The 22,426-nt window shown below is 39.2% G+C and overlaps 2 protein-coding genes across 4 annotated transcripts in view; one reads left to right on the top strand and one right to left on the bottom strand.

Moving 5' to 3' along the window:
* Positions 1–22,426, bottom strand: part of LOC132547033 (arginine--tRNA ligase, cytoplasmic-like) — a 122,662-nt gene that overhangs the window by 73,814 nt on the left and 26,422 nt on the right. The gene's annotated exons all lie outside the window — the stretch shown is intronic.
* Positions 7,726–22,280, top strand: LOC132547017 (uncharacterized). 3 transcript variants are annotated; one of them, XM_060210754.1, is made up of 2 exons: positions 7,726–7,797; positions 17,181–22,280. In XM_060210754.1, the coding sequence occupies exon 2, from the start codon at positions 18,117–18,119 to the stop codon at positions 19,845–19,847; it is 1,731 nt and encodes a 576-aa protein (XP_060066737.1). In that variant the 5' UTR covers positions 7,726–7,797; positions 17,181–18,116; the 3' UTR covers positions 19,848–22,280. The 3 variants fall into 3 exon arrangements, with proteins under 3 accessions (XP_060066737.1, XP_060066745.1, XP_060066755.1); XM_060210762.1 differs by lacking the exon at positions 7,726–7,797 and adding an exon at positions 14,709–14,769; XM_060210772.1 differs by lacking the exon at positions 7,726–7,797 and adding an exon at positions 15,910–15,922.

The raw sequence follows: 22,426 nt of genomic DNA, 5'->3' as shown, positions 1-22,426 counted from the left end.
CCTTTCCTTTTATATGTACAATGTACCTTTCCTTTTATATGTACAATGTACCTTCCACTTATATGTACAATGTACCTTTCCTATATGTACAATGTACCTTTCCTTTTATATGTACAATGTACCTTTCCTTTTATATACAATGTACCTTTCCTTTTATATGTACAATATGTACAATGAACCTTTCCTTTTATATGTACAATGTACCTTTCCTTTTATATGTACAATGTACCTTTCCTTTTATATGTACAATGAACCTTCCACTTACATCTACAATGTACCTTCTACTTATATGTTCAATGTACCTTTCTACTTACATATAAAATGTACCTTTCCTTTCCACATGCAAATACAGTGTACCTTTCAATGTACTCATATTATGTACTTTAATCTGATTTACCCTTTACACCAAGGATTCCAAAGTCTATATGAACTGTACTTTAATTGTTGACAAATAATCAATGTCCTTACAAAATAGGAACAATTTGTTCACTATTTTTTTGGTAAACAACATTAAGAATATATAAATATGCATTTCACTCCGAGAATGAGTAGGAAACAGATAATAGGATCTGTCTGTTTCTCTGTATTAACATTGTATATCAACATTTAAACCTAAGTAATATCACATTCCAAGAAAACATCCTCACTGCTAAAAACAACTGCATTTCCCAGAATAGATACAATAAACATCAGTTCACTATAGATAGACCAAAATACAATTATGTGATCTTTTAAAGTAATACTCCGTAGGTGAATAAGGTAGTAGATGAGGCACGAAGAGGCAATGGTAACATGCATCAATTCTACTTCCATAATGTCAGGACAGCTGCACTTTTCCCATTCTACATCTCAGATTTATCCATCCAATCCACAATGATTTATATCCCAACAGGAGATCATGTGACCTACAATGTCTTTAAATATACATTTACCTATATGTTACAATTTTCACAGGACAGAATCCCAAATCATGGATGACGGTCTATTAAAATAAAAAAAAGACAAAACTGTCTCTAGAATCAGTTAAAACAAAGACTAACCTGTCCCTAGAATCAATTTAACAAAGACTTAATTGGCTCTAGAATCAATTAAACAAAGATTAATGAAAACGTTCACCCTCTTGGAAGTGAAATAGTCAGGATCTCAACTCTCAGGGAAAAGAGGCTTTATTAAAAATTGCACAAACACCTGGAATTCCCATCTTCTCACCAACAAGGGGTGAATGACTATTTTTCTCTGACTTTATAAGGTGCTTACATGTATTTTTGTTTTGTGAGTTGTTAACATGATTCAATTGTTGACAAGATATAAGTGAATTGTTACTAGGACCTAAACTATTGTCCTAATAGGGGGATCCCCCTGTCTCAGAGACAAGCATATCTCACACTGGTATACCATATACCTGTTAATGGTAAGAGAGCAAACTTTCCCTTGTCAGTTAACAAGTTAACTACAAGAAGCTAACAGGCGGGAACTACATTAATAATGAAACAATAAGTCATCTTAACAAAACAGTAAGATGTTATGGAGACTTTGATATCAATATACAAACATTCTATAATGGCTATTCAACACACATTCGATACTGGAATGAAAGCCCTGTGGTTCTTCCATTCTTCAATGGTGCTAGCACCATCTCCTTGCAGGAGAACAAACCAGTGCACATCAGGCCCATCGTTAGAACTTTGGTTAAAATCACTTTATTTGTCACTGATTGAGCACATCTGTGATATTCTTAGGTAAAACATGAGAACACATGAAAATTATTAATGCAGTGATTAGCCCAAGCTTGAATGATGAATGGAATAATAATATCTCTTCTTAAATAACTATGTGTTTATAAGTTTCAAGTTATAAAATGAGAACACATAATGCCAAAGCCAAGGTCAAACTAAAGGCCATCTGACTTTGGTTACCATGCCAATGACCAAGCTATAAGATGTCTGGCATTGGTTACCATGCCAATGACCAAGCTATAAGATGCCTGACTTTGGTTACCATGACAATGACAAAGCTATAAGATGTTTGGCATTGGTTACCATGACAATGACCAAGCTATAAGATGCCTGACATTGGTTACCATGCCAATGACCAAGCTATAATATGCCTGACATTGGTTACCATGACAATGACAAAGCTATATGATGTCTGGCATTGGTTACCATGCCAATAACTAAGCTATAAGATGTCTGGCATTGGTTACCATGCCAATGGCCACGATCAGAACCTTTGTTCTGTCTCTACCTAACAAAGAAATTGAGTTAGATAGCCAATCAGTGTTTCAGGAGTAACTGCCAAGAAAATGCAATTTCGGACAGAATCACGAAAGTGCATAGTAAATAAGATTAATCATGAGCCGTATAGATTGTGTGATGTGTGAGGTGGGATCTAGTCCGCAAAATTAGCAGAAGAAGTTCAGGCTGATGGAAAAATGCATTACCAAATGGGGCATAATGGTATCAAAAATAAATAACAGATACATTTGTATATTTTCATATTCTATTAACGTGGAATATCACATCTATGATCAAATAGGGAACAAAGCAGAATTATTCTGGAAATATCTTCTTTTTATCAAAGTTTCAATCTTAAGGAAAATATTACCATTACATTTACAGTTACAATGATATTGAAATCACATTCATGTGATAACACATTCAGTTATTAAGCAGTCTAACTGAAGGTCATAAGAAAACTATGGAATGTTGGTGCCAGATAGCTAGTTATGTTGGTGACAGATAGACCAGGTATGTTGGTGACAGATAGACCAGGTATGTTGGTGACAGATAGACCAGGTATGTTGGTGACAGATAGCTAGTTATGTTGGTGACAGATAGACCAGGTATGTTGGTGACAGATAGGCCAGGTATGTTGGTGACAGACAGACCAGGTATGTTGGTGACAGATAGACCAGGTATGTTGGTGACAGATAGACCAGGTATGTTGGTGACAGATAGACCAGGTATGTTGGTGACAGATAGGCCAGGTATGTTGGTGACAGAGAGACCAGGTATGTTGGTGACAGAGAGACCAGGTATGTTGGTGACAGAGAGACCAGGTATGTTGGTGACAGAGAGACCAGGTATGTTGGTGACAGATAGACCAGGTATGTTGGTGACAGATAGACCAGGTATGTTGGTGACAGATAGACCAGGTATGTTGGTGACAGATAGACCAGGTATGTTGGTGACAGACAGGCCAGGTATGTTGGTGACAGACAGACCAGGTATGTTGGTGACAGACAGACCAGGTATGTTGGTGACAGATAGGCCAGGTATGTTGGTGACAGAGAGACCAGGTATGTTGGTGACAGATAGACCAGGTATGTTGGTGACAGATAGACCAGGTATTTTGGTGACAGATATACCAGGTATGTTGGTGACAGATAGACCAGCTATGTTGGTGACAGATAGCAAGGTATGTTGGTGACAGATAGACCAGGTATGTCGGTGACAGATAGGCCAGGTATGTTGGTGACAGAGAGACCAGGTATGTTGGTGACAGATAGACCAGGTATGTTGGTGACAGATAGACCAGGTATGTTGGTGACAGATAGACCAGGTATGTTGGTGACAGATAGACCAGGTATGTTCAGGTATGTTGGTGACAGATAGACCAGGTATGTTGGTGACAGATAGACCAGGTATGTTGGTGACAGATAGACAAGTATGTTGGTGACAGATAGACCAGGTATGTTGGTGACAGACAGACAAGTATGTTGGTGACAGATAGACCAGGTATGCTGGTGACAGATAGACCAGGTATGTTGGTGACAGACAGACAAGTATGTTGGTGACAGATAGACCAGGTATGTTGGTGACAGATAGACCAGGTATGTTGGTGACAGATAGACCAGGTATGTTGGTGACAGATAGCCAGGTATGTTGGTGACAGAGAAACAGCTATGTCGGTGCCAGGTTTTCACATAAGTGTCTGACAGAAAGATTGTATATCCAGGTAAGACTTGTCCATTGCCCTACACCTGCCTTCTAATTAGCTCTGATTTTTATTACTTGTTCTGCCATTAGAAAGGATAGGAAGTAATAGATCTAAAGGTACTTATATATCAATAGTGATCTTATCAGAGATATACCTGTCTACAATTTCAGACCTATCTAAGCTCTGACACAGACATATCTGTATATGTACGATTTCAGACCTATCCAAGCTCTGTTTTCAGACCTCACACTGAATTACACTGCTCACCTGTCAGATGATAAGGAAGTGATCATGTAAGAAACACCATGCATAATTAATAGGTGATTATCACCTTATTAAAATCTGTGAATTTTCTATTCAGATATCAAGATGACCCTACATTCACATGTCACCTGTCCACACCACTATACCACTTTCAGACATTTCCATGCCTAGCACATCTCTTAATCCATCTCCCTTCTAAAATGTCAGTCAGTCCCCTCCACATCACTACAGGGAGTCCCCATCACTACAGGAGTCCCCATCACTACAGGGAGTCCACATCACTACAGGGAGTCCCCATCACTACAGGAGTACCTATCACTACAGGGAGTCCACATCACTACAGGGAGTCCCTATCACTACAGGGAGTCCCCATCACTACAGGAGTACCCATCACTACAGGGAGTCCACATCACTACAGGAGTCCCCATCACTATAGGGAGTCCCCATCACTACAGGGAGTCCCCATCACTACAGGAGTCCCCATCACTACAGAAAGTCAACATCACTACAGGAGTCCCCATCACTACAGGGAGTCCCCATCACTACAGGGAGTCCCTATCACTACAGGAAGTCCACATCACTACAGGGAGTCCCCATCACTACTGGGTGTCCACATCACTACAGGGAGTCCCCATCACTACAGGGAGTCCCCATCACTACAGGAGTCCCCATCACTACAGGGAGTCCACATCACAACAGGAGTCCCCATCACTACAGGGAGTCCACATCACTACAGGAGTCCCCATCACTACAGGGAGTCCCCATCACTACAAGGAGTACCCATCACTACAGGGAGTCCCCATCACTACAGGCCCATCACTACAGGGAGTCCCCATCACTACAGGGAGTCCCCATCACTACAGGAGTCCCCATCACTACAGGGAGTCCACATCACTACAGGGAGTCCACATCACTACAGGAGTCCCCATCACTACAGGGAGTCCCCACCACTACAGGGAGTCCCCATCACTACAGGGAGTCCACATCACTACAGGGAGTCCCCAACACTACAGGAGTCCCCATCACTACAGGGAGTCCCCATCACTACAGGGAGTCCCCATCACTACAGGGAGTCCCCATCACTACAGGGAGTCCCCATCACTACAGGGAGTCCCCACCACTACAGGGAGTCCACATCACTACCGGGAGTCCACGTCACTACAGGAAGTCCCCATCACTACAGGGAGTCCCCATCACTACAGGGAGTCCACATCACTACAGGGAGTCCCCATCACTACAGGAAGTCCCCATCACTTCAAGGAGTCCCCATCACTACAGGGAGTCCCCATCACTACAGGGAGTCCCTATCACTACAGGGAGTCCCCACCACTACACTGTCTTCCTCTCCCCTCCCTTTTGTACAGAGCAGCAGTCTGCCACTGAATACATTAAACAGAATATGGTAAAAGTGATTTACTGTCACCAATAACATAAGGTGATAACATAAAACTGATGCAGTGCTAATCTGTCTTGCATTTTTTAACACCAGCCTAAGTATACCCACAGAGGTTGAATCCTCTTACATGTGTATAGATAAACTCTACAGGTCTGTAGGAACACACCAGCCTCACTATACGGTATATAGATAAACTCTATAGGTCTGTAGGAACACACCAGCCTCACTATACGGTATATAGATAAACTCTATAGGTCTGTAAGAACACATCAGCCTCACTATACGGTATATAGATAAACTATATAGGTCTGTAAGAACACACCAGCCTCACTATACGGTATATAGATAAACTCTATAGGTCTGTAGGAACAGACCAGCCTCACTATACCAACAGGAGAATAAATTCATAGGGCTGTAGAAACACACCAGCCTCACTACACCAACAGGGGTTGAGTGATCAGTAAAGGCTAAACTTTGTATATACAGGCCTTAAGAGGTACCACATGAAGAAGCCATTATATCTGAGAAGAAAACTGTCATATGCTCAGAACATTTTGATATCGATGAAGTACATTAATTCAATATAGTCATTCATCTTATATATACCTCAATCTCCCATAACATTTTCTCGGGATTTCATGATAATGTCTTCCTGGCCCAAAGATATGACTTCACTCACACTTCTCAAAACACCTTATTTATGTCAGTAAATGTGGAAAACTATATCTTAGTTTTGATGGAGTGTTAGCATGACAAAACAAAATGAGAAAACACAGATCAGCTCACTCAAAACTACGATATCTAGTGCTCCCAGTGGACAGCATTGTGTACACTCAGAATGTTTATCATGTGTTATGATATCATTAGTCACCATTTAATTGTGTTAAATGTTCACTAATACTGATATCTATACTCCATTTACTTGCTGCATGCTGTTCTATAACAATGGAGCCTGCACTAGCATATACTCTTGTACAGAAAACACAAGTAAATAGCTGCACCTTCTCATACAACATTAGACACAGTATTGAGCCAAACCACACATAAAACTGCATCATACAGCTGTTTCATCCTTCTAGAACACTTTGATGCTAATCCTTCCATTTTAACTAAAAAAAAAAACTCATATCCATGATTCTTATAAAAAGATGGAGCTTTTATTTTATAAATAAAAAAATGAAACCAAGAAAATAGATTCAAACAATTGATTGAGAGAGTGATGTGATTCAGGAAGACAAAAGCATAGGAAACAGGTAATATCTCTGGGACTTCAATATCTCTGGGACTTCAATATCTCTGTTCAATATCTCTGGGACTTGTCCATCAGTTATGTTTATATACTATAAACAGTGTATAGGGTATTGAAGTCACCACTTTCCTCTGACAGAAATGGTGTATCACAGCAATCACTATACACATAAAAGGGTCAAGTCCTTGTAGTAATTTACAGGTGTCCATCACCTCCACACACCAAACAAGTTCATTGTAAAACCTCCACTACTGCTGTCACAGGTCTGTAGGGAGATAAGGCTGGCCAATAAGGCAGCCAGTCATACTGGAATTCTGCAGTGTGTGTCAGCACTGGGCTTAAGGATGGTTTCCAATGCCAGGAAGCATGATTTATGTTTGTAACATTGACACATACCAAGTAATTTGATGAGCTCAATTTCCAGTGTTGGAAGTATATTAATATTAATTGACTTGGGATACTCTGTGATGACACAACTTGCTGAGGGGGCAGATGAATTACGATACATTGCTATAAAAAATCAGTGTTTATCTGCTAACAGATAGCTTTCACTTCAACAATTTCAGCTCTAATGACAAAGTGTTTCCAGTAATTTGTGCTATATCCTAAATGGCAAGGTATCATGGCATTTCTATTGCTCTTGTCATCAGCTTTGTCACAGTACACTAACAAGGGAAGGAATGGCCCTGTGCGGGTGAGATTTGAGACACTGACATATGGTACGACTTCAGCCATACCACAATTGTATAGTCTCGCTGCCTGTTGCTTCCAACCAGTCTCCAGTCCATGTCACCAGGATCCTGAGTGACACCTCAAGCGAGCCTGTGACTATCCGTCCACTTTAACTGGTTTTTTTTCCATTTACCTCAACATCTTATCAAAAGATGTTTGAACTCACTACTAAAGGTCTGGAACACTTGTGACCCAAAGGATTAATATAAACCGAAAGGTATGTTTTTATAAATCTACATGTGTTAACTTATTAACTCTCAGTGATGATTTTAACCTTATTTTGCAAATACATGTGTTTATCAAAAAATTACTGGTTGTAACATTCAATTCAGTTATTCCATATTAACTTGAATCATATTAAATTGTGGGGGTTGCTTTTACTACCATTATAACACATACAAGGATAACAATTCTATAATTCAGAAATGATTCTATTATATACTTTTTACAAGTTTTCATAGACTGGGGTATTACTGGGTTGCTATATATGTATATGGGTTATCTCTGGGTCACAATATATTTTGGGTTATCACTGGGTCACTACTTATAATTAGTGGGATCACTTTTCAGGGTTATTACATATTAAAAGAAAATATCACTAGGTCACTAAATAATAGGGTTATCACAGGGTCATTACATAACAGGGTTATCAAAGGGTCACTACATACCAGGGTTAGAAAAGGATCACTACATACCAGGGTTATCAAAGGGTCACTACATACCAGGGTTATCAAAGGGTCACTGGGTTAATACATACAAATAGGATATATCACTAGGTTACTATACACCAGGGTTATCACTGAGTCACTATATACATGGATATCATTGGATTACTATATATCAGGGTTATCAGAGAGTCAATATATTCCAGAGGTATCATTGGGTCACCATATACCACAGGTATTACTGGGTCACTATATACAACAGGTATCTCATTATCACTATACCCAGGGGTATCACAGGATCACTATAGAGGGGATATGACTGGGTCACTATATACAGGGGTTACCATTGGGTCACTTCATGCCGGAGTTACCATTGAGTCACTATCTGCAGGACTTGCCATTTAGTCACTACATACAGGGGTTACCATTGTGTCATTATATACAGGGCTTACCATTGGGTGACAATTTACAGAGAAGTTATCATTTGGTTACTATATACAGGGCACCATCAGGTTATTATTATACAGGGGTTACCATTGAGTCACTATATACAGGATTTACCAATGTGTCATTTATATATAGTGTGGTTACCATTCAGTCACATTATACAGGAGTTACCATTGGGTGACAATATACATAGAAGTTACCATTTGATTATAATATACAGGGGACCATTAGGTTATTAATATACAGGGGTTACCATTGGGTGACTAGGTACAGAAGTTGCCACTGAGTCACTTTATATTGGAGTTACAAATGGGTTACTAAATGTATGTACAGAAGTTACCATTGAGTCACCATATACAAAAGTGATCATGAAGTTACTATATACAAAAAGTGACCATTGAGTCACTTTATACAGAAGTGACCATTGAGTCACTATATACAGGAGTTACCATTGAGTCACTATATACAGAAGTGACCATTGAGTCACTTTATACAGAAGTGACCATTGGAATGCTTTATACATTAGTTTCCATTAGGTGACTTTGTACAGAAGTTACCATCTGGTCACTAAATACAGGGGTAACCATTGGGTGACTATGTACAGAAGTTACCATTGAACCCTACATAAAGGAATTACCATCTGGTCACTATATACATTGGTTACCATTGGGTGACTTTGTACAGAAGTTACAATCTGGTCACTAAATACAGGGGTAACCATTGGGTGACTATGTACAGAAGTTACCATTGAACCCTACATAAAGGAATTACCATCTGGTCACTATATACATTGGTTACCATTGGGTGACTATGTACAGAAGTTACCATCTGGTCACTAAATACAGGGGTAACCATTAGGTGACTATATACAGAAGTTACCATTGAACCCTACATAAAGGAATTACCATCTGGTCACTATATACATTGGTTACCATTGGGTGACTATGTACAGAAGTTACCATCTGGTCACTAAATACAGGGATAACCATTAGGTGACTATGTACAGAAGTTACCATTGAACCCTACAATTGAACCCTACATAAAGGAATTACCATCTGGCCACTATATACATTGGTTACCATTGGGTGACTATGTACAGAAGTTACAATAGGGTCACTACATACATCTGACTACATGTTACAAATTTTGACTTATCTTGACTGAAACATGGCATCTTTGCTCTCTACTGTAAACAGGATGGATCTTATTATCTTCTTTTCACTGTAACATTAGGTGCAATGACTCTATTGTTTCCTACAAATCTAACTAATCAATAAGAGATGTCACGAAATCTGATTATGCCAGCAGTCCTCTATTGAGGCCATTAGTGAATGTTCAGCCTGTGTATCACCCACTGGCTAAACACCATCAATCATTTCAAAGTAGATATCAACATAAGTTATTTACACAATCAGCATGAGATAGGATAAATCGAAAAGCTTTCAAGTACTCATCAGACTTAGAGAAATTTTGTTGCCATAACAACGCATCTCTGATTACATGTCTCTAACATGTTTTATCTTTCTGTTCCTAGAAGCATGTGACTCTGATCTCTTCTATCCAGTCCTAGGCAGGTCTCTAATCAATTTTGTACTGTCCTAAAAAAATCACTGATTATTTCTATCCTGACATGTCCTGTCACATTACTCTGATCTCTTCTGTCCTATCACATGCCCCTGATCTCTTCTACCCTGTCCTATCACATGTCCCTGATCTCTTCTACCCTGTCCTATCACATGTCCCTGATCTCTTCTACCCTGTCCTATCACATGTCCCTGATCTCTTCTGTCCTATCACATGTCCCTGATCTCTTCTACCCTGTCCTATCACATGTCCCTGATCTCTTCTACCCTGTCCTATCACATGTCCCTGATCTCTTCTGTCCTATCACATGTCCCTGATCTCTTCTGTCCTATCACATGTCCCTGATCTCTTCTACCCTGTCCTATCACATGTCCCTGATCTCTTCTACCCTGTCCTATCACATGCCCCTGATCTCTTCTACCCTGTCCTATCACATGTCCCTGATCTCTTCTACCCTGTCCTATCACATGCCCCTGATCTCTTCTACCCTGTCCTATCACATGTCCCTGATCTCTTCTACCCTGTCCTATCACATGTCCCTGATCTCTTCTACCCTGTCCTATCACATGTCCCTGATCTCTTCTACCCTGTCCTATCACATGCCCCTGATCTCTTCTGTCCTATCACATGTCCCTGATCTCTTCTGTCCTATCACATGTCCCTGATCTCTTCTACCCTGTCCTATCACATGACCCCTCCTGTCCTATCACATGCCCCTGATCTCTTCTACCCTGTCCTATCACATGTCCCTGATCTCTTCTGTCCTATCACATGTCCCTGATCTCTTCTACCCTGTCCTATCACATGCCCCTGATCTCTTCTACCCTGTCCTATCACATGTCCCTGATCTCTTCTGTCCTATCACATGTCCCTGATCTCTTCTACCCTGTCCTATCACATGTCCCTGATCTCTTCTACCCTGTCCTATCACATGTCCCTGATCTCTTCTACCCTGTCCTATCACATGTCCCTGATCTCTTCTACCCTGTCCTATCACATGTCCCTGATCTCTTCTACCCTGTCCTATCACATGTCCCTGATCTCTTCTACCCTGTCCTATCACATGTCCCTGATCTCTTCTACCCTGTCCTATCACATGTCCCTGATCTCTTCTACCCTGTCCTATCACATGTCCCTGATCTCTTCTACCCTGTCCTATCACATGTCCCTGATCTCTTCTACCCTGTCCTATCACATGTCCCTGATCTCTTCTACCCTGTCCTATCACATGTCCCTGATCTCTTCTACCCTGTCCTATCACATGTCCCTGATCTCTTCTGTCCTATCACATGACCCTGATCTCTTCTACCCTGTCCTATCACATGTCCCTGATCTCTTCTACCCTGTCCTATCACATGTCCCTGATCTCTTCTACCCTGTCCTATCACATGTCCCTGATCTCTTCTACCCTGTCCTATCACATGTCCCTGATCTCTTCTACCCTGTCCTATCACATGTCCCTGATCTCTTCTACCCTGTCCTATCACATGTCCCTGATCTCTTCTACCCTGTCCTATCACATGTCCCTGATCTCTTCTACCCTGTCCTATCACATGTCCCTGATCTCTTCTACCCTGTCCTATCACATGTCCCTGATCTCTTCTACCCTGTCCTATCACATGTCCCTGATCTCTTCTACCCTGTCCTATCACATGTCCCTGATCTCTTCTACCCTGTCCTATCACATGTCCCTGATCTCTTCTACCCTGTCCTATCACATGCCCCTGATCTCGTCTGTGTTGTGCTGAACATGTTCCCAATCTATTCTGTCCTGTCCTGACACATGTCTCTGATCTTTTCTGTCCTGACACACGTCTCTTATCAATTTTGTCCTGACACATGTCTCTGATCTTTTCTGTCCTGACACATGCCTCTGATCTTTTCTGTCCTGACACATGTCTCTGATCTTTTCTGTCCTGACACACGTCTCTGATCTTTTTTGTCCTGACACACGTCTCTGATCTTTTTTGTCCTGACACATGTCTCTGATCTTTTCTGTCCTGACACATGTCTCTGATCTTTTCTGTCCTGACACATGCCTCTGATATTTCTTGTCCTGACACACGTCTCTGATCTTTTTTGTCCTGACACATGTCTCTGATCTTTTCTGTCCTGACATATGTCTCTGATCTTTTCTGTCCTGACACATGTCTTTAATCTTTTCTGTCCTGACACATGTCTTTAATCTTTTCTGTCCTGTTCTGATAATATCCATCTATATCTATTTTGTCCAGTTCCAGTTACGTCCATGATCACGTTTTCCTCTATCCTGTTTCCATTTACACTGAAAGCTACAGGTCACAAAATGTATGCTTTACTGAAGGAAAATGACCATATAAACTAATTGTTATCTCTAGTCATTAGAACTGAATTCTGAATGATGGATTATCTTTTTAGCAACATGTAATGGTACAATGGTTCCCTACTACCTCATCAGTTATTTATAACAGAATCTGAGAAGATTTGAAACAAGACATGATACAAATAAGGCTCCATTGGTCTCAGCCATAAAATACTGATTACAAGGGCAGGAGACAGTGGTATGTAGGCTTAGATACAAACGCTGTTAACAATTTAATTTAAAAACAGTCACTTACATGATGAGTGGTTCATAAAACCTGAAGCACTCAGTACACCAATATATTCTACAATCACGGACACTCTCTGCCTGTCTGGAGGCCCACCTTGTTAAAACCCACCAATAACATTTTATGATGTCTAAAGATAATTGCTTTTGATGTCACAAAATAAATAGCAGTAACTTAGAATCAACAGTATATAGTATTATCATTATAAACATCTACACATTGTACTCAGGTCCCTCCTAAGATCCTGAAGTGACACATTGTACAATAGCTGTAAGTGATGCCTGTATGGTTCATTCACTATAGCATGTACTGTATGATGTCTGTATGATTTCTTTATCAGAACATGCACTGTATGATGTCTGTGTGATTTCTTTATCAGAACATGTACTGTATGAAGACTGTATGATTTCTTCATCAGAACATGAACTGTATGATGTCTGTATGATTTCTTTATCAGAACATGTACTGTATGATGTCTGTGTGATTTCTTCATCAGAACATGTACTGTATGAAGACTGTATGAGTTCTTCATCAGAACATGTACTGTATGATGTCTGTATGAGTTCTTCATCAGAACATGAACTGTATGATGTCTGTATGAGTTCTTCATCAGAACATGAACTGTATGATGTCTGTATGAGTTCTTCATCAGAACATGAACTGTATGATGTCTGTATATGTTCTTCATCAGAACATGAACTGTATGATGTCTGTATGAGTTCTTCATCAGAACATGTACTGTATGAAGACTGTATGATTTCTTCAACAGAACATGTACTGTATGATGTCTGTATGAGTTCTTCATCAGAACATGAACTGTATGATGTCTGTATGAGTTCTTCATCAGAACATGAACTGTATGATGTCTGTATGAGTTCTTCATCAGAACATGAACTGTATGATGTCTGTATGAGTTCTTCATCAGAACATGTACTGTATGATGTCTGTATGAGTTCCTCATCAGAACATGTACTGTATGATGTCTGTATGATTTCTTCATCAGAACATGAACTGTATGATGTCTGTGTAATTTCTTCATCAGAACATTTACTGTATGATGTCTGTGTGATTTCTTCATCAGAACATGAACTGTATGATGTCTGTATGAGTTCTTCATCAGAACATGAACTGTATGATGTCTGTATGAGTTCTTCATCAGAACATGTACTGTATGATGTCTGTATGAGTTCCTCATCAGAACATGTACTGTATGATGTCTGTATGATTTCTCCATCAGAACATGAACTGTATGATGTCTTCATCAGAACATTTACTGTATGATGTCTGTGTGATTTCTTCATCAGAACATGTACCGTATGAAGACTGTATGATTTCTTCATCAGAACATGTACTGTATGATGTCTGTATGAGTTCTTCATCAGAACATGTACTGTATGAAGACTGTATGAGTTCCTCATCAGAACATGTACTGTATGAAGACTGTATGATTTCTTCAACAGAACAATGTACTGTATGATATATACATAATACCCATGGTTATTGTGATGAACTCATTTATTGCTATTTAAGTACACAGACATGGTGGTGTTTCAGAGAAAAGGGTTCATCTGTCTGCTGCATCCATCATAATGTTGGTAATCACTAATTCATATAACACAGGAAATTCACACACCTTATTCAAATCATGTCCTCACAATTGTACAAATACTTGTGGGCGTAAGTTTTGGCTACGTCAGACTACTTCCTAATTTTCATAAAACAAACATAATATGATAACACAGGGTGACACGTCTGTTAAGGAGACTTTCTCACATCACTTTAACAAAATCATACAAAAGTGTATGAGGAGGAAGTGCATGTGACCTTGTAAATGACATGTCCCCATGTTGTACATATCCAAATTCCCCTGTGTATCAGCCGTTCATGGACTACACTACAACTCAGGTATTTAAGCGTGTTTTTAGTGTAAGATTTTAGAACAATAACTGTAGTGTGAAAATCGTTCACTGTTCCATAGTAAAATTCTCACTATAGTGAAGGCTATCAGGTAAGGAATCTTTTGTTTACACACAAACATATTTATATGTGAACATATGATATAAAATTACACCAGTATATCCTTGTGGTGAGGACTTTATGGTTGCTATTAAGACCTGGCCTGGTGAGAAACGAGGAGGCTACAATTCAGACCGTCAGGATTTCAGGACAGTATTCAACATTATTCTGTCATTTTATCTGCTGTGTGATTACAATGGTGACCAGCACAGGTGATGGGTGAATTTTACTGTTAATACTGATTTACTCTTATCAAAGAATGCGGCCAGATATTATAGATAAATACATGTATTAATATAATTGTGTATCATTACAGTGTCCACAGACTTTCATAAAATAAGCAACACACTGTAATAGTAGTATGTTACTGTGATTAAATTAAAGTCAAATTAAGGACAGAAAAAAGAGCACAAATTTTGATCTGTAAATAAGTATACATTACAGGAATTGAGGCTTTTAATTGAGGTTTTTAATTGAGGTTTTTTAATTGAGGTTAGAGCAGCTAGGTATCCCCTACAATGGTCTGTGTCATTTACACTTTAATATGTTTCAATAGGCATCACCATCAAATCATCATTTTCCTTAAGACTTGCTAAATAACCATTTAGGAAATTAACTTCAAGGTTTATATATCAATCAATAATTATTAATGTTTTGCTCAATGTCCTTATAATGCACATACATAGAAATAGGAATTAAGCGGTGATCTAAATACTTCTCATTAACATACTGATGAACTATAAATATTGTCTTCTAGACATACTACTCTCAGACTTTATGTGGCCAAGTTACATAGAGCAATCATATATGAAATGATCTATGACAGACAGAAATTTAAATAGACTGTGTAAATATACTTTATATGCAAAACTTCTGCAGTCCCAGACAATATTTGTCAGTAATTCTAATAAATGCCACTTCCTTTTCGGGCTATTATCATTTAATTGTGCTTAAAGACATTTTTTTTTTTTGTATTTCAGAGCATTTTAAGTCTTAAATGAAAATGTAATGATAAATGGGATGGTTCAGTATTCAGTAGAAAGTAAGTGTTCTGTCAACTCTTCACATCGTCATAAAACCACACATCTGACACACACAGCACACACTCCACACTCAAAACACTCGACACTTGACTAACGACATATTCAATAAACGACAGTTCAATAAGGCCCTGAGTTAGGTATCTCCGGGGAAAGTCCTGCTATTTAGGGGAGCTTACTCTACGTGGCAGTTATATCCAGTTAGACAGTTCCTACTTCTTCCTGTCTACAATTTCAAAGATATATAGACGATCTGATATGTCTAGTACTTAATTACTGACACACATAAATAACACCCTCCATACAGTATGGTAAGTAAATTTGTTCCTTAGATGTAGCGTCTTCTACTTAATCTGTCAAACACAGATCTATGAGGACGTGGTCTGTGGGAAAACTGACATTTTCTAACTACCATATGAAAGCAGTCTGAAGAAAGAGTAGTCTCCCTTATTTATAACAACAAAAGATTCAGTGGTCTCCTTTCCCACACACATATCTATGATATAACTGACAGTTACAAATCCTTATCAGAGTTTGAGTTTGATTTTTGTAATGTTTGTGGAGAAGAAAAACTGAATATTTCCAAATAGTAATTGTAAAAGGATTATATTGGATATGCTGTGCTGTTTACCTTAATTATCACTCTTCAACTACACTTTGCAATAGAAATTGAAAATAGAAGTGAAAGTACATACAGCTTTCCAGTGGAAAAGCTTACAAAAACCCATTTACATCCAATTTCATGTCACGCCATGTTGATGTTTGTTATCCCTATTTTCCGAGAAGAACTGTCAGATCTTGATCGCATAATTATGACACCCCTTTTTTTTCTGAAGTTGTGTATTCCATAAGCATCATACAGGTCATAAAACTATACATTTAAAAAATCCACCAACCACACAGACGATATGATAATACACATAAAACAGTAGACAGCAGGTTAGTTTAAAACCACACTATGAATATCACACAAACAAGTTAAATATTCATACTTCTACAATTTAAAATTCTACACACCAGTGGAATGTTAACTGTTTCAATATATCATGTAATTTCAGCAGCGTTATGCTAAAATTGATTTCCATTAAAGTATGCATCCATCAACAGCTGTTCGCTTGCCATTTACACGCGATGGATCAGTGGTAATACATAATCTACTTTTACACCTCTCTGATGACCAAGCTCCTTTGATGTTATCATTGAGAAGCTAATTAATGTCTTTTAATACCTAAAATTAATTGTAACTCTCTTTGATTTTAGGAGGACGTAGTACTGAAGTGGTTGTTCAGTATACTGACTGTAAGGAGAATATACAGGAAGTCTAGGTACTTGTGACCAAGAGGATGTGATGTTGGCAGGAAGCAGTGGTACATGTTACAGTATACATGGAACAATTCATCACCCTAATCAATAGCATTCCATTTCAACAATAACAGACAACATTGGAGGTTATATTGGAATTTTATCTCTGTACACAGTGGATATCACAGCATGTAAATAAAGCCGTCATCATCAGCATTTTTCTTACTATTGGGAGTACCAATTACAGAGGCTTCTGAAAAAAAACTTCAATGTAATACCAAATTAATGATGAAGCAAGTTATCTCTGCGATTGCAGAGCTCATCAGCAACCCATTGTGAGAAATCAATTGCTTTCTCTGCTATCTGGACTAGTGTTTAGTATCAACACTTAGATGTGGGTAGGAGGTCGCATGAACCATATGTGATGGGCTTTATTATAGTGAGCAAATAAAGGCTAGAGCGATGCGATCTCGATCTCCTCTATAGCTGATGAGCGTGGTGACATAGGAATTGTGGACACATGATAGCAAGGCCCTCAGCAACAACTCATCATCCTCATCTGATCTAGTGTCACAATTCAACATAGAAGGCATGAACTCCTCACCATCTCCACGAGCACATTACTGTAATAGGAAAACCATGTTGTCTCCTACGACTTAAGTCATCAGCCACTCAATAATCTATATATAACCCAGAGCTGACATAAAACATCAGATATATACAACTCTTGCTTTCCCCAGAATATAACTAAAATCAAATCATCCTAGGAAGGAAACAGATCACTTCAGGGACACTATACAGATTACATTGTAATCATCACTGTGGACTCTTCTATATTAGTGAATATATTAAAGATAGCAGTGAAACAATATCATTGACCAGACTCCTGCCATCATGTTCCCTATAGCAAATGACAGCGTGTCCATCCATCTTAATCAGAGTGAGACTAAGATGGAACTCTACTCTATCGTGTTGTCAACGACCATGTTGTGTCTGGCGATGGTGTTCGGCACTGGGGGTAATATCACAATTCTCATGTCCCTGTGTACCTATCGCCTACTGAGAAAACACCACTACATCCTCATTGTCTTGTTCATCATCACCTGCCTCATCCTTGATGTAGTCTGGTGCCCCATGGAAATCTATCATCTGATCCAACATCACCATGACAACGCTGCAGTAGATGCAACCTTCACCTTTGCTGGACAAAGTCTTTACATTTTCCTCATCACTTCAATTCTGTGCATTCTTTCTATTGTAAGTGTTCAAAGTTTGTGCAAGTTAACGTCCAACTGGATCTCAAGGCACTTTGTTCTTGCCCTGTCTTTGACAGTAAGTCTGGTGCTGGTACTTAGCCTGGCAGTGGGCTATGGGGTGTTGTCAGCCTATAGGGAGGGTGACACAAAACTTACTGAGTACCAAATACTCAATGACCATTCCTACAAATACAGGATCATTGTTTACAGTTTCGCTTTGTGGATTGCTCTATCATTTGCTATGCTGATAACTTTGGTAATTTGCAGACATAAAACAGCTAAAGACCTAAATGTAGATATTGCATCAGAGTACTCAGAACCACCCACACCTGAACGACTTAACATTCCAACACTTCTCATCAAAGGGGAAGAAGAAGAGGGTAGTGACATTGAAAAGGAAGAGGACAAAAAGTCTATTTCAAACTCTCAAAGATTCCTCAGTATGCAGGCGTCAGCATCAACAAAAGAGGATAACATGTCCACTGTTGGTGACCTTCCATCACCCTCAAAGTCAAAGATCTCCAGTAACCACTTAGGGGTCAACATGGCTGCCATCTTAGGCAGGAGGCGTCACACCATTGGCCAGATTGGTCCAACAGGTCTCGATGTTGGTGAAAAAACAAAGCAGTACAATTACGTGAGAAAGTTTTCAGTTGATATAGAAGCACTTCAAGCACAGCTTGAAAATCCAAAAGTGTATGGAGGGGCAATTTCTTTCCGTTCAGACACAGAGCTGCAAAAGTCTACTCAGAATGATAACAAAATGGAATTACCCAAGCGACCACATACACCTCTGTTGGACATTAGACTAAGTGGTCTTCAAAAAACACAATTGGAGGAGAAAAATGAGGAGAATTCGGGAGAGGAAGAAGAAAATCCTGATAAAGGTGATGATATGAGCACCAAGGAGGACTATGATATGGAAAATGCAAACCACATATGTGAAAAATTACAAAATTCCAGTCACGAGACCTTAAGTCCACCAATCATCACACTCTCAGAGACAACTGGGGATGAGCTTAATGAACCTATAGTAAATAATAGGTTTAAAAAGGGAATGGGACACTATCGACTCACCTGTCTCCTCCTAGTTACCTTCATGTGTTGTTTATTGCCAATGTTCATCACAGAGGCTTTACGAGAACTCTTGTCACAGCGAGCCTATGTGAATATCCTCACCTGTACAATGTCACTGTCTGTGGTACAGACCATCATATTTCCACACATACTTTTCTGTATGGACAATTTCACACACATAGCAGTACACACTTTCTTTGGTAAGGTGCATGCACATGTAATGCACATGTGCTATGGACACCATCAGGTACCAACATCAGAGCAGGTGGACATTACAGTCACACAGGTGTGATATGACAAAGTGAAATTGGGACAGCTTATGGTGAGAACAGTTGAATACTGGACCAGTATAACTGTAAAGTCAGGACATCTGAGATCTGGACAGGTTATGGGCAGGACAGTTGAAAACTGAACAGATACAATTGCAAAGTTAGGTCAGTTGAAAACTAGATATGTACAATTGTGTAGTGACTAGACAGGACCAGTATGAGTAGGACAGCTGAAATCTAGACTGCAATTGGTCAGGGCAAGTTTAAATTTTGGACAAGTATGGTCAGGTAAAGTGAACTCTGGACAGGTATGACAAGGAAAAATCTGGGTTGGCTTTGTTAGGTCTGGACACATTAGGGCAAGATAGATCAAATCTGGACACCTTGGGTCAGGCAGGTGAAATCTGGACATTTTGGGTGAAATCTGATTACAGGGCAATTTTTATTATGGCAGATGTGATCTTTTAGGTTTTAATGGACATTTGATCTGAACAGGCTTCATGGACTGGTGTCATCAGGACAGCTTTCATCTGAAAATGTTGTTGTCTTGTTGATCAGGACTTGTTTTACCTGGACAGGTGAGATAAGAATTTTTTTACCACAAAAACAGTTTGGTAGCTAGGATCTGAGAACTGGATTTACCTGAACAAGTGTAATTTGGACTGATTTTACTTTGACATGTTGGATCAGGACTAGTTTTACCTAAACAAACAGGTGTGACAGGACTAGTTTTACCTAAACAAACAGGTGTGACAGGACTAGTTTTACCTAAACAAACAGGTGTGACAGGACTAGTTTTACCTAAACAAACAGGTGTGACAGGACTGGTTTTACCTAAACAAACAGGTGTGACAGGACTAGTTTTACCTAAACAAACAGGTGTGACAGGACTAGTTTTACCTAAACAAACAGGTGTGACAGGACTAGTTTTACCTAAACAAACAGGTGTGACAGGACTAGTTTTACCTAAACAAACAGGTGTGACAGGACTGGTTTTACCTAAACAAACAGGTGTGACAGGACTGGTTTTACCTAAACAAACAAGTGTGACAGGACTGGCTTTACCTAAACAAACAGGTGTGACAGGACTAGTTTTACCTAAACAAACAGGTGTGACAGTACTGGCTTTACCTTAACAAACAGGTGTGACAGGACTAGTTTTACCTGAACAGGTAAGATCAAGACTGACTTTACCTAAACAAACAGGTGTGACAGGACTGGCTTTACCTAAACAAACAGGTGTGACAGGACTGGTTTTACCTGAACAGGAGAAATATTGAGAAATTTACTTGAGAGAATGGAACAGTGGTGACAAGGGCAGGTGTGATTTTGTCATAATCTGCTAATGTAGAATTGGAAAAGAGTTGATAATAATTAGATATAAACATCTGGTCACCTGCATACAGTGGGCTGTAGACATCCCTTAATCAGGACACTTGGTCACCTGTATACAGTGGGTTGTAGACATCCCTTAATCAGGACACCTGGTCACCTGTATACAGTGGGTTGTAGACATCCCTTAATCAGGACACCTGGTCACCCGTATACAGTGGGTTGTAGACATCCCTTAATCAGGACACCTGGTCACCTGTATACAGTGGGCAGTAGACATCCCTTAATCAGGACACCTGGTCACCTGTATACAGTGGGTTGTAGACATCCCTTAATCAGGACACCTGGTCACCTGTATACAGTGGGCAGTAGACATCCCTTAATCAAGACACCTGTCACCTGTATACAGTGGGTTGTAGACATCCCTTAATCAGGACACCTGGTCACCCGTATACAGTGGGTTGTAGACATCCCTTAATCAGGACACCTGGTCACCTGTATACAGTGGGTTGTAGACATCCCTTAATCAGGACACCTGGTCACCTGTATACAGTGGGTTGTAGACATCCCTTAATCAGGACACCTGGTCACCTGTATACAGTGGGCAGTAGACATCCCTTAATCAGGACACCTGGTCACCTGTATACAGTGGGTTGTAGACATCCCTTAATCAGGACACCTGGTCACCTGTTTAAAGTGAGTATTTCAGTTCTGTTGATCAGGATGCTCTGTAACTAGGGTATGGAAGGTGTTTTGACAGTGACGTTGGTAAATCTTTAATAACCTTAACAAAACAATTTTTTGGAATTACGAAAGAATTGTTTTCATTGTTTGAAATCTGTGTATTCATCATAGACTTAAAAATTTATGAAAATCATTGTTTATGTTGTAATATAATGATACTATTGTTTAGATCTGGAAAAACATCAATACATTGTACAACTACACATTAGTGTGCAGTGACATCATCACTACATGAAGGTTTCAAACTAAATAAATCTGGCTGATTTCATTCCTCATATTTACTATTTCTTCAATGGAAGAATTTTTTGTAAGAATAAACAAATAATAATGTTTTGTACAGTAAATATATATGTTTAATGTTGTAAATATCAGGATTGTATGTTGATGCCAATTAACTGTTCAAAATAATATATAAGAGATAATATTGTGAGTTGAGTTTTTTAATCCATATTTTGCACGAATATCACAGAGTTAACAGCTCCTTTTCCACAGCAAAATACTGAATCATCTTATCATTCATTAATTA

Source organism: Ylistrum balloti, unplaced genomic scaffold (genome assembly GCF_031769215.1).
Source record: "Ylistrum balloti isolate Yb309-2 unplaced genomic scaffold, AGI_CSIRO_Ybal_v1 Utg369612, whole genome shotgun sequence".
NCBI lineage: Eukaryota > Metazoa > Mollusca > Bivalvia > Pectinida > Pectinidae > Ylistrum > Ylistrum balloti.
This window is presented reverse-complemented; position numbering and strand designations above follow the sequence as displayed.

Bases quoted from the DNA above. Each gene is read 5' to 3' on its own strand.
- LOC132547017 (XM_060210754.1), top strand. From the start codon at position 18,117: ATGTTCCCTATAGCAAATGACAGCGTGTCCATCCATCTTAATCAGAGT.